The 15,653-nt window shown below is 49.9% G+C and overlaps 1 protein-coding gene across 1 annotated transcript in view; it reads left to right on the top strand.

Moving 5' to 3' along the window:
* Positions 1 to 15,653, top strand: part of LOC144754167 (E3 ubiquitin-protein ligase TRIM39-like) — an 89,656-nt gene that overhangs the window by 16,666 nt on the left and 57,337 nt on the right. Inside the window, exon 4 of the mRNA XM_078641749.1 lies at positions 12,675 to 12,697. Coding sequence (XP_078497875.1) covers positions 12,675 to 12,697 — 23 coding nt within the window. The remainder of the gene's footprint in view (positions 1 to 12,674; positions 12,698 to 15,653) is intronic.

Genomic DNA, 15,653 nt, shown 5'->3' with positions numbered 1-15,653 from the left:
AATGGGACCAGTTAGACCCACAGTCCAGGGGAGGCTCATCATTCTTACAAGATAGGACCACTCTTGCCTCCTGCTAGAATGATGGACCCGGACCCGTTGATATGACCTCGCGACTCATTTTAGGATGCTCTCCCGTGACCTCATGGAGTAACCTCTCTTGTATTTACAGGAAAGTGACTCCTGACCTGTTGATAAACCTTTTTTGTCATCAAGGACGATGGCCCATGATCTGTTGATGACCTTCAAAGGGTCCTATGCGTTTGGGTTATCTGATGATAGTGGTCCCCTGCTTGCTACCACCCACTAAGGCAGTCACTCTACTGACTTCTGATTGCAATAGATCAGGCTTCTCCAACGAGGAGCTTGTGAGCTACTGGTATCTCTCCAGATACCTGCAACTTGCTCTTGTGTGTAGCCCAGGCTTCAAAATTAGACGTTTTTGCTTGGTTGAATTAATATATGTGTACTACAATTCTGAAGCCTGTATTTGAGATGAATATGTATTGAGTTTCAGAACTCATGAACTGAACTTTTGAGGAAAAATTGATTTCTAAAATATATTTAAAGCTGTTATTTGAGTGATCAATCCTGCAGCTTTGGAGAGACGTATTATTAATATTATTATTATTATTATTATTAATATTATTATTACCCAGGGCCGGGGGCATTGTACCTCTGGTGTCATGTATTACTCATGCAGCTTTGGAGAGATGTATTATTAATATTATTACCATGATCCAGGAGCATTGCACCTATGGCCGTCTTGTATTACTCATGCAGCTTTGGAGAGATGTATTATTAATAACAACACCATGGGCCGGGGGCATTGCACCGGTGGTCGTCATGTATTACACATGCAGCTTTGGAGAGACGTATTATTAATATTATTACCATGGTCCTGGGGCATTGCACTTATGGTCGTCATGTATTACACATGCAGCTTTGGAGAGACGTATTATTAATATTATTACCATGGTCCTGGGGCATTGCATCTACGGCTCTTATGTATTACACATGCAGCTTTGGAGAGACGTATTATTAATATTATTACCATGATCCAGGAGCATTGCACCTATGGTCGTCATGTATTACACATGCAGCTTTGGAGAGATGTATTATTAATATTATTACCATGATCCAGGAGCATTGCACCTATGGTCGTCATGTATTACACATGCAGCTTTGGAGAGACGTATTATTAATATTATTACCATGATCCAGGAGCATTGCACCTATGGTCGTCATGTATTACACATGCAGCTTTGGAGAGATGTATTATTAATATTATTACCATGGTCCTGGGGCATTGCACCTATGGCTGTCATGTATTACTCATGCAGCTTTGGAGAGACGTATTATTAATATTATTAGCATGGTCCTGGGGCATTGCACCTATGGCCACCATGTATTACTCATGCAGCTTTGGAGAGACGTATTATTAATATATATATATTTTTTAAATATATTTTTATTGCAGGAATCAGTTACAGTTACAAGTTGGTCACCCGTATAGTGATCCGTAATGTAAGCACCGACAGTGTAACAGCACTCATACACGGCCATTCAGCCCACAACCCGGAGGTCGGGCGGCGTTTACATCTAATCGTTGCATTAGGGCCCAACGGTCTGTCAATGTTGAACAGGTGAAAATGAAAGGTACTCTTCTGCTTTTCTAAACAACCTGAAAAAACTCCCTTCCCCTCCCCAATAAACAAACCCCCCCCAGAGGACTAAGTTCCAAATCTTCCGTGCCATAAATCTCCACTGTTGACGGGAGCAGATGACGCTCCCCCTCCCTCTATCCCCCTCCCCCCTCCCAACTCGCCATCGGTGATCTAGTATACGTTTGAAGAGCGTGTGGTAAGAGACAATATCCTTTCTGACGGGAACACCACATCTGCGTTACTCTACGGGGATGGAGGCTAGTCACCATCAACACTATCAGTGTCAGTGTGTGTGTCGTGATCGCGCAGGGCCTGCACCAATGCCTCCCACGCCTGAGCCGCCTCTAGCGCCTGTTCGTTCTGTTGCCGCCTCGCCAGCTGATATCGCAAGGTGCTCTCGCCCCCTGCCCATTTAAGAAGTTCATTGCGCCATTTAGTGCCTGTTGGACCAACCCGTGCTTTCCATTGTCTGGTTATTTCCCGCTTCGCCAGGAGCAGCCCCAAATCGATAAACTTACTAGAAAGTTTATTTTTGGGGGTATGCGGGAACCAGTGTAGAATCCCCACCGCGGCGTCAAACTGCAGGGACCGTTCAGTCACCCTGTTAAGCGTGTCCCCTACGAACGTCCAATATAAGGTCAACGCGGAGCAGGACCATAACATATGAATGAGGTCAGCCCCGAGCGTCCGGCATCTAGGGCAGGCTGCCGTGTCCGAGGCGAAGTATTTCTGTACTTTCTCCGGGGTCAAGTAGGCCCGATGCAGTATATAAAAGTGGACCAATTGGAATCGAGCATTACACGTGCTCTTCCAGGCCCGGCGTAGTAGCTGGGCCCATGTGGTCTCCGGGATGTCCTTCCCTATGTCCACCTCCCATCGGGTCCTGAGCGTGTCCAGGGGGGATAGCCTCTCGTTGACCATCCTGGAATACAAACACGTTACTGCTTTGACCGTCCCCGCCGTCATCATGACGTATTGACATTCCGCTGACAACTGCGGTTCCTCAGGACCATTCTTCCAGTGAGCTTGGAGAGCCCTCGTGACCGCCGCGTGAAGTAAAAAGTCGCCCCGGGGGATGTCAAAGCGGTCCAAAAGCACCTGAAAAGGCAGTAGCACTCCATCCTCATAAAGGTCGCCCATGAGCTGTATTCCCGCTTCTTCCCAAACCCGCAGCTGCGACCAGTCGCCGCCATGCGGTAGTGCAGTGAGCATCCCTAGCGGGATCTTTGGGGCATAAGGGCGTGTCACTCCCAAACTGCGGTGTATCCGGTTCCAGCACGATCGTATAGTGCATTCTTCTTGAGTGAGGTCCCTCAAAGCTAGTCTTTGTTGCAGCGCGATATAGGATAGAACGTGTCTGGGTATGCCACGCCCCCGTGTCTCCTCCGGGCCTCGAAACTCCCGTGCTATCTCCTGAGTGTAAGTCTGCAGTTGGGCAGCCATGTAATACGTTTCAAAGTCAGGTAGGGCCAGGCCCCCCTCCGCTTTTGGTCTCATCAGGGTCTTGAGTGCCACTCTGCGGCGGCCCGATCCCCCAAAGAAACGCTACAATCAAGGAATCCAGGTTCCGAAAGACAGTCGGTGGGATCCAGACCAGAAGTGTCCTAAAGTAATCTAATAGCCGAGGAAGCGCCACCATCTTCAACAGTGCAATTCGTCCCACCACCGACAGCGGCAGGGTGGCCCAAAAGGACATATTTCCCTTCAACGCCCAGACGCATCTGGAAATGTTGCCCTCAAGGATGTCAGCAGGGCTATGATAAACGTACACCCCTAGATATTTAAAGCAGCTAGGCTCCCATCTGATCGCTCTGGGAGTGGCCGGTTGGGGCTCACCTCTGCGGACCGGGAACAGGCAAGTCTTCGCCCAATTCACTCTGAGGCCCGATATCTTGCCGAAAGCAGTGAGTACTGCATCGGCCCCGGCCAAGGCTGCACCAGCATCCTCAAGGAAAAGCAGTAGGTCGTCAGCATAGAGGGAAATGTATTGTTGTCCCGACAAGGCCCACAACCCCCTGTAATAGGCCCCGGTGCGAACCGATAGCGCCAAAGGTTCCATCGCAAGGGCAAATAGCAGCGGGGACAGCGAGCATCCCTGTCTCGTGCCCCTTTCCACTGGGTATTGTTGGGAAATCAGCGGGCCCGACCGAACTCTAGCCACCGCCGAGGCGTATAACACCGTGGTCCAACGCAGGAACCCCTCCCCCAGGCCAAAGCGGCCAAGCACTCTGCGGTGGTAGTCCCATTCTAAGCTGTCAAAGGCCTTTTCCAGATCAATCGAGAGGATCATGGGACAAGGGGCCTCAGCGTGGTCCCCTTCCAGCAGGCGAAACAAGCGGCGGATATTCATCGTAGTATTACGCTTGGGGATGAAACCCGCCTGGTCGCCATGCACCAAGGAGCCCATGTGACCCAGCAGTCTCGAGGCTAAAATGCTGCTCAAAATCTTATAATTCACTGTAAGCATCGATAGCGGCCTGTAAGCCGCCGGCTCACCGCCCTCCCTATCGGGCTTGAGCAGGGGGACCACAAGGGCCTCACGCATCGAGCGAGGCAGGTGCCCCAGGTGCCTCGCCTCCTTGTAAACCCCCAAAAGCCGTGGGGCCAGGAGGTCTATGTAGGTGGAGTAAAACTCCACCGGGAGTCCATCTAGGCCTGGCGTCTTGTTTCGCGCCATCTTTTTTATGGCGCTGCGGATCTCCCCCAGCTCCACATCTCTCCCTAAGTCCTTCGCCTATTCAGGCTCCAGGGTGGGGATCGGCAAATCCTGTAGGAATTCGTCAATAGGGGTGGTGTCTAGTGGCAGTCTACTGCGGTATAATACCTCATAGTAGCGCCGAAAGCAACCAAGGATCTCTGGTTGGGTATAAACCTCCACGCCCTCCGCAGTTCGCATGGCCACCGTGGGCGAAGTACGCCTCGTAGGGTTGGCCAGCCAAGCTAGAAGCGCCCCCGATTCATCACCCTCAGCTAGAGACCTAGTCAGGTAAGCCTTGTGGTCAAAGCTTCGCAGCCGTTCGACTTCCACAGCTACCGCCTCCCTCGCCGCCGAGGTCTGTTGCTGGAGCTCTGGGCGGCCGGGGCGGAGGAGCTCCATCTCACGGAGTTTCTGATCAGCCCTGGCCAGGTCTTCTAGGAGGACCCGTTGCACTCCCACCTTCTGCGTTATGCAATAGCCCCTAACCACCACTTTAAATGCGTCCCATTCCGTGGTTCTCGCCCCAGCTGTGCCCTCGTTCTCCGCAAAGTACTCAGTGATCCTGTCCTCTAGGTCACTCCGGAACACCAGATCTTCCAATAACTCGGGGCGCAGCCTCCAAGTCGGCACACAAGGGGTGCTCGGAAGCCACCGAAAAGCAGCTAATAGAGGATTGTGGTGGGAGACGGTCCTCGCCAGGTACTCAGACCTCACGGCCGAGGAAACCAGTTCTGCCGACCCCAGTAATCCGTCCAACCGCATATGCAACTCGTGCATGCCGGAGAAGTGGGAGTAATCTCGGGTGCGGGGGTGCTGGGCTCGCCAGATGTCCGTCAGTCCCCACTTAGTATGCCAATCCATCCTACCCCTGGCCACTCGGTGGGTTGGTGAGTCCGGGAGGGGAGGATGAGATCTGTCAAGGTCGATGTCCACCACCGAGTTGAAGTCCCCCCCCCCCTATCAAAAGAGGTCCCGACCGGTAGAGGGCCAGGGAGCCCGGCAGAGCGGTCAGAAAGGCGAGTTGGTCCGTGTTAGGCGCATAAATGCAGCAAATGTTCAGGTCCCTTCGCCCCAGCCTGCCAGCAATTGCCACGTATCTCCACTCCGGGTCCACGATACATCTATTCACCTGCAAGGGAACCCCGGCCCGTACCCAGATCAGCGCGCCTCTAGCATAAGCTGAGTATGTGGTGTTGTATACCTGCCCTCTCCACCTACGCTGTAACACCAGTCCCTCTGATTTGGTGAGGTGTGTCTCCTGCAGCAGTGCAATCTGTACGCCCCTGCGTACCAGGTAAGCGTGGACTTTGTGGCGTGCGTCTGGACATGGAGTGCAGGCCCCGCACATTCCAAGTGATGCATTTCAAGGTGGATAGATCAGCCATTTTCCCATCGTATCTCCTCCAGCCTCCCCCAACACTGCTCAAACACAGGTAAGCACTTAGTTAGTTCCGCACAGATGGCGAGTCCACCCCCCAACAACAACATAACATCCCCGAAACATTCACCCCCCTCCTCCCCCCCCCCCCCCCCCCCCCCCGAACAGGTTCCAAATAGTACCATCCAGTTCCCATCCAAACTATACCCACAGAAAAATCCCCCCAATCTAACCTGACGGTAGCCACCGCAGGTGCGCCTTAAAGGCAAAGTGGGGGCCGAACGTCGATAGGGGGTCTCCGCACCTCAATGCTACCTAAGTGCGATCGAGCCCTAAGTTACGAGGGCCGAAAGAGGGTGCAACCGCAACCCACCATACAATCAGTTACCCAACAGTTCCCACAGCAAGACCCCCCTCCTCCCCATCGCCCCCCCCCCCCCAACCAGAGCCGGCTCACCCGAAATCATCATTGTCCATCAAGCAGGCCCTCCGCCGTTTCTGGAGTGATCACAGGGAGTTTCACGCTGTCAGATTCCGAGCCCTCCGTGTCCGAGCCGTCACCACTTTTTCGCCTGGCTCCGAAATTTCAAGTATGGGTCCGCCTTGGGAGCCAGATATATTGGAGACCATCTCCAGTGCCCCTCGTCGCTCCGCCTCAGCCTCCACCGTCGAGGGTCGAGCAGATCTGCCTCTGCGGTTCCGGAACCTTTTAGACTTCCGTTGTAGGTTGATCTCCGAAGTGGGCTGGGAGGAGGCCCCAAAGCCATCTTTGCCAGCCCTGTACAACTCAAGCCAGCTGCATGCGTCCTCCGGGGTATCAAAGAACTTGGTTGTACCGTCCAGGATGATACGGAGCCGTGCTGGGAACAGTAAGGAATATTGGATGCTCTCACTCCGCAGTTCCCGTTTGATCGCCAGAAAGGAGGTCCGTCTCCGCTGAGTCTCATATGTGTAATCTGGAAAAATGTTCACTCGACTGTTTGCCACCTGGTATGGCCCATTTCGTCTGGCGGCATTGAGAAGGAAATCCCTGTCGCGGAAATTAAGTAGTCGCGCCACCACCAGACGTGGGGGCCGGCCCTGCTGCGGCGGTCTGGCTGTCACCCTGTGTGCCCGTTCCAAAGTATAGAAGGAGGAAAGCCCCTCTGGCGCCACCACAGTCCTTAGCCAATCCTCCAGATACGCCACCATGTCCTCACCTTCTATTTTTTCTGGCAGGCCTACTACACAAATGTTATTCCTCCTATTACGCCCTTCCGCATCTTCCGACCGTCTCTCCAGTGCATCTAAGCGGGTCAGGGCGCCCTTCATGGTAGCGTCCAAAGTTTTTTGTGCGGGTTCCAAGAGTCCCACCGAGCTCTCCACCTCTTTGACTCTGTCCGAGAGCTTGCCGTGGTCCGCCCTGAGCAAGCCCAGGCTCGTCGCGACTTGGGCAATGTCCTATTGAAGGGCCGACCGTGTATCAGTGATCGCCACCAAGATCCTGTCGAACTGCTGTTGAAGGTGCGGACTCCCTGGCCTCTCCGGATTTAAACGTTCGTCGTTATCAGGCGCCTCCACATCTGAGGAAGTCTGAGTGCCTCCCTTAGCACCCCTCGGCTTCCCCATAGTGGTCGTAGTCTCCAACGGAGACCTTGGCGGGCCCTCAGTCGGGGTAAGGGTAAGCGGTGTGCTCCTGATCGTTGTCGATGGATCCGTGTTGAAGCGGTACAGTTTTAGTTTATACCCCAGCCATCCGGACTCCAGCTGCGCAATGACGGGTAGTCGCCCAAGGAGGCCTGACCATCCGTCGAAAGTCCAGAAAACCAAGGAGAGTATCTGTGAGGCTTCGCAGGCTCGGTGAGGGCACCGGGGCCAGAGTACAATGGTGCCTTCCGCTGGCGCCACGTGGCGTGGGACCCAGTGCGTCCCCTCTTCCCACAGTTCGCAGAGGCAATAGGTCGGGCGGGAGCCAGCAGCCCTTTTCTCGGAGGTGAGGGGGGAGGGAGGGGGTAGTGGTCACTGCTAGGCAGGAATATACCGCTGGGGTCGTCAGTTCCCCGAGGCACCGTCGCCTCCGTCACCAGTTGTATGCCCCCCCGGCTGTCCGGTAGCCAGCCCGAGCTCCGTGCCACCGCTCACGCTGTCTCCCCGATCCCGGTCGGGGCTCGATTTCCTCCCAGTGTGGTGGACTTAGGTCCGCTCGCTGCTGAAGCCGGGGACCTAAACGGTGGAAGTCCGTGTGAGTTGGAGCAGCGCGATGTGAGCCTCCGCCCCCCCCTCCTCCACGAGGCTCCGTGGCGGAGAGCGGCGGTCCCGGAGGGCATCGCCTGTTGAGTTTCCTGGTGTCCTCGGTCCCTCAGGCAGTCGGCGTTGGCTTCACCCCCCCTGGGGGGAAAGGAGAAAGACAGTGACGTCGGAGGTGCCGGCCTCTCCAGGTCTACGGGCCGCTTCAGGACCTCGGGGACGAAGCGGGCGCCATCTTGAGCTCCGCTCCGTGCGCCTCGCGGGTACTCGTTCTCCTCGAGCGGGCTCCTTTACAGGTCCCCAGCGTCGCCTCCTGGGTCAGGACCCACAGCGGTCGCCGATATGGGGGTCGGGGCGCCCGTGGTGCCCGGAAAGCAGGATAAGAGATGGCTCGATCGCGGAGCCGTGCGCTCAGGCGACCTCCGCCATCGGCGTTCAAGCCACGCCCCGAGACGTATTATTAATATTATTACCATGGTCCGGGGGGCATTGCACCTATGGCTGTCATGTATTACTCATGCGGAGGGCATTTCAAATTGCTGGTAATCGTGCACGGGACAACCACTGCTGTAATCTTGTCTGACATGGTCACTATTACAACACAAATAATAGTATCTCGGGAGCTTTTCTTTGATCTTAAGTGGCTCTTATTACAGAAAAGGTTGAAGACCCCAGAAATGGACAATACACAGATGTGGGGAGCAAGACCTTCAAAGATGATAGAATTTCAGAGAAACATGCAAATAGAAACAATATATTCTTGTTATATATAAGAAATTCAATGTTTACTAGAAAGATGTTTTCTTTGACAAATTCTGAATCATATTGAACGTAAAACACCATTTACATCATTGATGGTCATGAATTACTATAGTAGTCTTATGTTCAGCTCTTCCTAATGTCACAGAGTATTATATCACAAATGCTGGTCCTCTGAGAGTGGTCATCAAGGTGTAGTCATTTGCTGTGAATCAATAAACCACTACAACGCACACAGATTTCACAGTTGTAAATATTGATCTGAAAGTGCTTTAAAATTATTTCTTTAATAGTTTATATTCTCTCTTAGAGTTATTCTGTATTTCTGATGAGGACACTTTCCATTCGCCAGCTGTGAACCTGGCGTCACCCTCTAAACAGTGCGTTTGAGTCCTTATACTGACATGAACTTAGCCACGCCGCATGTGGGTCATAGACAACTTGTCATAAAAAGTCCAATATTCCAAATCCTTTACTCTTGCCTGGTTCTTCTTTAAACGTTAATAGAGGGTCTCTCATCTCAACCTCTTCACTCCAACAGCTCACCTCATTCTGGGATGAATTAATCCAGTAACTGGCGGGAGCTTCACACAAGCAGATCCTTCAAAAATCCATAACTGCACAAGAGGTGATCACAGGTCTTTGTTCTTCCTGGGCAGCTGTGATCTCGTTTCCTAGACGGCGTCCACTTACAAGCACTCCTCTAGTATCCCTTTTGCCCATACCTCCTCCCCTGCAGGGCACCTTCTAGCCCCCCCCCCCTCTTCTGGCTGTACCTCCTCCTGCGGGGCACTCTTCTACCCCTTCGGCTCTTAACTACTCCTTCATGGCACTCTTTTAGTAATGCTTCTGTTCGTTCCTTACTCTTCTGAAGAACACCCTCTAGTATCCCTGCTGTTCATACTTCCTCCTGCAACGCCTGTTACCTGTAATGCTATCGATCTATACTACTATTATAAAGAGAGAACTGTGTCCTTTGAGCCAGGTAAACTCGAAAAGTACACCACCAATCGCAACACCCAATACAGTGTTGGAAAGGGGGGGGTCCTGTAGATGGACATAGGTTATAAAAAAAATAAAAATAAACGTTATTTAAAAAATAAACAATAAAAAAAAGTAGTCCCTAAGAAGTAGCGCCGGCCGTGTGCGCTAACAACGTGGACGTGCGTGCTGACATCATCTAGCGCGGGGAGGAGCGGCGGACAGCAGCGGTGAAGTCGGGCTGACATACATGAAGCGCGGGGAGGAGCGGAACGTGTGCGGCTCAGAGAAGCGATGGGAGGAGGCGGAACGAGGAGCGGTGAAGTTGGGCTGATGGGAGGAGGCAGAACGAGCAGCGGTGAAGTCGGGCTGATGGGAGGAGGCGGAACGAGGAGCGGTGAAGTCGGGCTGAGGTAGGTAAAGCGCGGGAGCGCTGGGAGAAGGCGGAACATGTGCGGGTGAGTGAAGTGCGGGGAGGAGTGAAAATGTCGTGGCTGGCGGGGGCCGGGACGGGAGTGCACGCAAGCCTGAAATGCTGCCCCCAGCCCACTTCTGCCCCGGGCAACGCTGGGGCGGGCTGCTAGTACTAATATAATAAAGAGAGAGCCCAAACCTTTGAAGCGGGTAATCTCAGGAACTACAGCACCAATCACAACACCCAATACAGCCTTGGAAAGGGCAGTTGCAGCAGAAGGACATAGGCTATGCAGACGCCCACCATATACATTTAAAAGGTAAAAGAACCGTGCCAGCAAAATAGTCCCTTGTGGGCGTGTCTGCGTTGTGCTGTGGGCGTGTGCTGGGGGCGTGACAAACGCTGGGGGCGTGTGGTACGTTCCGCTCTTCATGCCATGTCTCATATCATGGGCGTGTGCTGTGGGCGTGTGCGGGGCGCGGGATTACGGAGAAAAAAAGCGAGCGTTGTGCCCAATATTTCATTGTTTTTTCTTCCCAGGTTCTGTACATTCCAGCTCCGGGTGTCTACCCTGCTCCCTTTAAATACCCCTGCACCCCATAATCATAACCCACCCTTACTCCTTAAAATACCCCAACACCCTTAAACACTAACCCATCTTAACCCTATAAATATACCCTGTACCCCAAAAGCCAAACCTATCCCTAAACCCTAAAAATACCCCTGTACCTCAAAACCCAAACGTAGCCCTGAACCCTATAAATACACCGGTACCTCAAAACCCAAGCCTACCCCTGAACCCTAAAAATATCCCTGTACCCCAAAACCCAAACCTAGCCCTGAACCCTAAAAATACCCCTGGACCCCAAAACCCAAACCTACCCCTGAACCCTAAAATACCCCTATACCCCAAAACCCAAACCTAGCCCTGAACCCTAAAAATACCCCTGTACCCCAAAACCCAAACCTAGCCCTGAACCCTTAAAATACCACTGTACCCCAAAACCCAAACCTACGCCTGAACCCTAAAAATACCCCTATACCCCAAAACCCAAACCTACGCCTGAACCCTAAAAATACCCCTATACCCCAAAACCCAAACCTAGCCCTGATGCCTAAAAATACCCCTGTTCCCCAAAACCCATACCTATCCCTAAAACTACCCCTGTACCCCATAACCCAAAACTATATCTGAACCCTTAAAATACACAAACACCCCAAAACATATACCCCTATATCCATGCTTACCTTATCCACACATTAAAAAAAAAACATGCTTTTACCATTCATGCATTTACAACGAATTTTGTTGTAAATGTATGCGTGGTAAAAGCATATAAAATGTAATGCCATGCGTTATAATGGCATTGCGGAGTCATGGTACTTTCGTAATGAAAGTATGCGGAGCAATGGTATGCGGAAAGAAAGTTGCGGAATAATGGGTGTTTACCCTCCCCCGGTAAGTACATTGGTGGAACGGCGGCCCATATCTCCAGCAACATACTCATATTTTTTCACCACCGATTTGAAAAATGCACAGGTCTCTCATTGATAGCCAGCACCGACATACACTTTTAGACACACCTCCCGCCACAAGTTCTAGAATTGCGAACTTAAGAGCTGGGGAGCTACGTTTGAATCTCGGCATCAGCTCAACATCCTGTGATTCCAGGCAAATCGCTTTGTCTCCCCGTGCCTATCACAAATGAATGTGTTCTTCTGTAATGTAAATTGTGCTCATGCCATGTTGTTGAGTTCGCGCTATACAATATTGCAATGAAAAATAAAGTAGGGAAACTCGAGTTCACACACTACTGAACGCGCACTCTTAAGTGCATCAGCAGTGCACTGTGAATCGGAGCGTTTCACAGGCCTGTCACAGATAAGAAATGCTATCAAAACGAAATCCTACAAAACAATATACTACTGGCCGGCAGCAATTTATACTCGGACAACGTCGGGACGGGCTGCTAGTTAGTATAAAACAACATGGTGTACCGGGATCTACAACGAGGACTTCTGGCAGATTATTCACTGTTAATGTAATAAAAAATTGGCAGAAAACGAAGGTGGAGCACAACTCTCATAGGGGTGAGCTGCCTCTGTCTCCTTGGCACTGATTTTACTCCCTCTGAAGCTAGGGGTTGCACATGCAGTGCCAGGGGTCACAAGGGGCAATCCAGGAGTCGCAGCTGCGACCCCTGTCAAGCCCTAAATAATGCCCATGCATGTGACCCTGTTGAGAACATGATACAATGTGTCAAGTGAACCCATTCCACATATCAGAATTTGCTGTGTTTTGTGACTCCATTCAGAATGACTCTGTGCTGTGTCATTACCATTCAGAATATCAGTTTCTGCTATGTCATTTGACGTCATTCAGAATGTCACACTCTGTGCTTGGTCATGCAATGCCTCAGTATGTGTTGTCATGTGACCCCAGCCACTGTTTTCTAATTCTAGATAGATCGAAGTGTTTCACTTCTAAAAATACTGCCATAACTTTAACATCTTCTCTGGAAACTGATTTCACTTTGTTTCTCTGTTTTGCAGGATGTCAGAAGCACCCTGAGCAGGTAAGGCTGGTTTATTATTCGCCTCTGTGTGTAAGGAGCAGGTCTCACTGCTGCAGTGTGTAAATGCCACTACTGAGCTCACACAAAGTGCTAGGAAGCTTTCAGGTCCTCATAAAATCACTTTGTTTCCTCAAAAAGAACCTTAAGTCCTCAGAAAATACGTTTGATTCCTCTGAAAACTTAAGTCCTCTGAAAACTACCTTGTGTCATCAGGAAATGCTCTTAAATTTTCCTAAATCCCTGTGAGTCCTCAGAAAACACATTTGAGTCTTGAAATAATTTCTACAGAATGAGCTGCTGTCCTCACAAAACATACTTGTATCTATAAAACTTAACTAAGGTCCTCTGAAGAGTTCCCTGAACAGACAGAAAATGAAGGCACATTCAGGAAACTTCCCCTCTGGTTTCTTCATTTAGGAGTTGTGGAAACACTCATTTGAAGTTTGCTAACTACGATGCCAGTCTTCAAAACATCCCTTCTCTGCTTCTAAACAGCATTGAAATGTAATTAAAGCCATGTTCAGGCCTCATTCCTTAGTACATTCCCTCCAATCAGAAGAGGTCTCATCCAGGTCTCATAAACTTCACTGTAATCCTCTGCTCCGAGTTCTAAGAAATCTCTGTCCGGTCTTCAGTGACCTCCCTTCTGTCCGTAGCATCCTCTTTAGAAGCCTCATTTCAACCCTCAAACCTCTGACCAGGTCACTGACCACTCCTTCCAGGCACCACATCCTTCTTCGAGTCCTCAGAGACCTCCTTGTGTGTCTTCTGAAGCCTCATTTCAATCATCCTTTTCATTTCATTTCATGAAGCTTTATTCGGTACATGATATACAATGACCATAAAAGCACAGCAAAATGTTATACAGTTATAAATACAGGTATAAAACAGGTGAATATTTAAAATATCATACTTTTCCTAAGCTGAATTGATTTACATAAAAACGTAGCGGTATAAAAAAATATGTCTGGAGAATTCATATTAAAAATCCACTTCATGGCATCATCCATTATAAATACTGTACTTTATAAACATTGGTTTCAAATAGGCAACCCTAACGTTCAGATAGATTGCATATTAACATAAAGTGCCGTGTGCTTTGTTTCGAATGGCCATCACATGGGCAGAGTCCAGCTGGGTGCTTCTTTGGTTGAGGGAAAGCCACCAAAACGTGAGACATTCCAAATCTAAGTCTGGTTAAAACAAACCTATGAGCTGGTCTTGTTACAAGGCTCAAATGCAACTGGAAGCCTTCGCTTTCGATATATTTGTTGTAAAGATTAACTGAAGTAAGGCGACCATTAACAACTAGACGTTTTTGGGCTCTGTACGTCATAAAGATATTTTTCATGTCCTGCTTGGGAAAATTTCCAGCGGAACATGGGTCGACCAATATATTAAGTCCATAGATAAACTGGAAACTGTCGACAATATATTTAAGCCAGGGTATCTTAGTATAATTGTCCAGGTTGAGACAATCCCTAATAACGTGCTGATTAAAGGCTGTCTCTTCCTTGTGCCAAATTGCACACCAGATCATTAAAGGCCTTAATAAAATGAGGTCACTTAAGTGGGCACTCCCCACTTCCCTATGGGTCAAATCAGTTGAGGCTGAAGTAGGTAGGCATAGAAGTTTTTTAATGAAGGTATTTTCTTCCCTCTGTAGGGGACCTACGTTGGTGTAGCCCCACAGCCCCGCCCCATATAATGCAATAGAAACACTCCTTGCCTTATAAATTTGCATCATATCCCTGATTCGTCTGTCGCCGATCATAGAGGCGAATTTAAATATACCATAGGCACTTTTTACCATCTTGGACATAACATTTACTAGTTCCTGAGACCAACTACCATCGTACGAAAAGATAACACCCAAATAACAAATTTTTTCCACCTGCTGTACTTTCACCCCATCGATAAAAAAGGCATGGCTTTTGTTGGTACTGGCACCACAGATCATTGTGTGGGTTTTACTCTTATTAATTACCAGCTTCCTTTCTTTAATAAAGTCAGAAAACCGATTCATCAGGCGCTGAAGACCTATGGGCGTCCGAGACAGAAGCACAGCATCTTCTGCATAAAGCAGAACTGGCACACCTGACCCATTAACCTGTGGTGCATCAGCTTTGACTGTTTTTAAAACTGAATCAACAGCATTAATAAAAAGGGTAAACAACAAAGGGGCAAGGACACAGCCCTGTCTTATTCCGCGCTTAACGCTGAAATTTGGGGTGCATTTCCCACTTGCCCCAAAGCGCACACATGTTTGCATCTTATCATAAAGTCTGGCTAAGAAAAAAAAATAATAGCCTCTGGTGCGCCAAGTTCCAGCAGGACTGGCCATAGAATCGAGTTGACTACCAGATCGAATGCGCTGCTTAAATCGGCAAAGCAAAGATATAAAATACCAGGCTTAGCCTTGGTATACTTGCCGATTAGTAGTTCTAAATTCAGGCATTGATCTAGTGTTCCTCGGCCCTTCCTAAAGCCATATTGAGAGCTCGCAAGAATCCCACACTCATCCGCCCACTCGTCCAACCTATACAGCAGCACTCTACTCATGATTTTCACTGATTAGTCGAGCAGGCTAATTGGACGGTAATTACATGCTGCTGACTTGTCCCCCTTTTTATAGATCGGGACAACGATGGAATCCCCCCATGTAGGTGGAATCAGGGTTGAAACTGCAGCATTTAATACCAGGGTAAGTATAGGTCCCCACAGCAGGCAGTGGGACGGTCTTATATACATCAATGGGTACTCCGTCAGGTCCTTGGGCCTTACCCCCCTTACTGTTCTTAATACTATGCTCGACCTCACCCAAAGAGATATCTAAAGGGATAATAGGCCAACATCTTTGTTCTGCATCAGAGGGGCCTGCGGCTTGGAATATAGCTGAAAAACGATAGACCCAGGCCTCGCTACTAACATTAGATGCAAGTTGTGGGACTTTATC

The sequence above is a fragment of the Lissotriton helveticus genome, chromosome 5_1 (genome assembly GCF_964261635.1).
Source record: "Lissotriton helveticus chromosome 5_1, aLisHel1.1, whole genome shotgun sequence".
Taxonomy (NCBI): Eukaryota; Metazoa; Chordata; class Amphibia; order Caudata; family Salamandridae; genus Lissotriton; species Lissotriton helveticus.
This window is presented reverse-complemented; position numbering and strand designations above follow the sequence as displayed.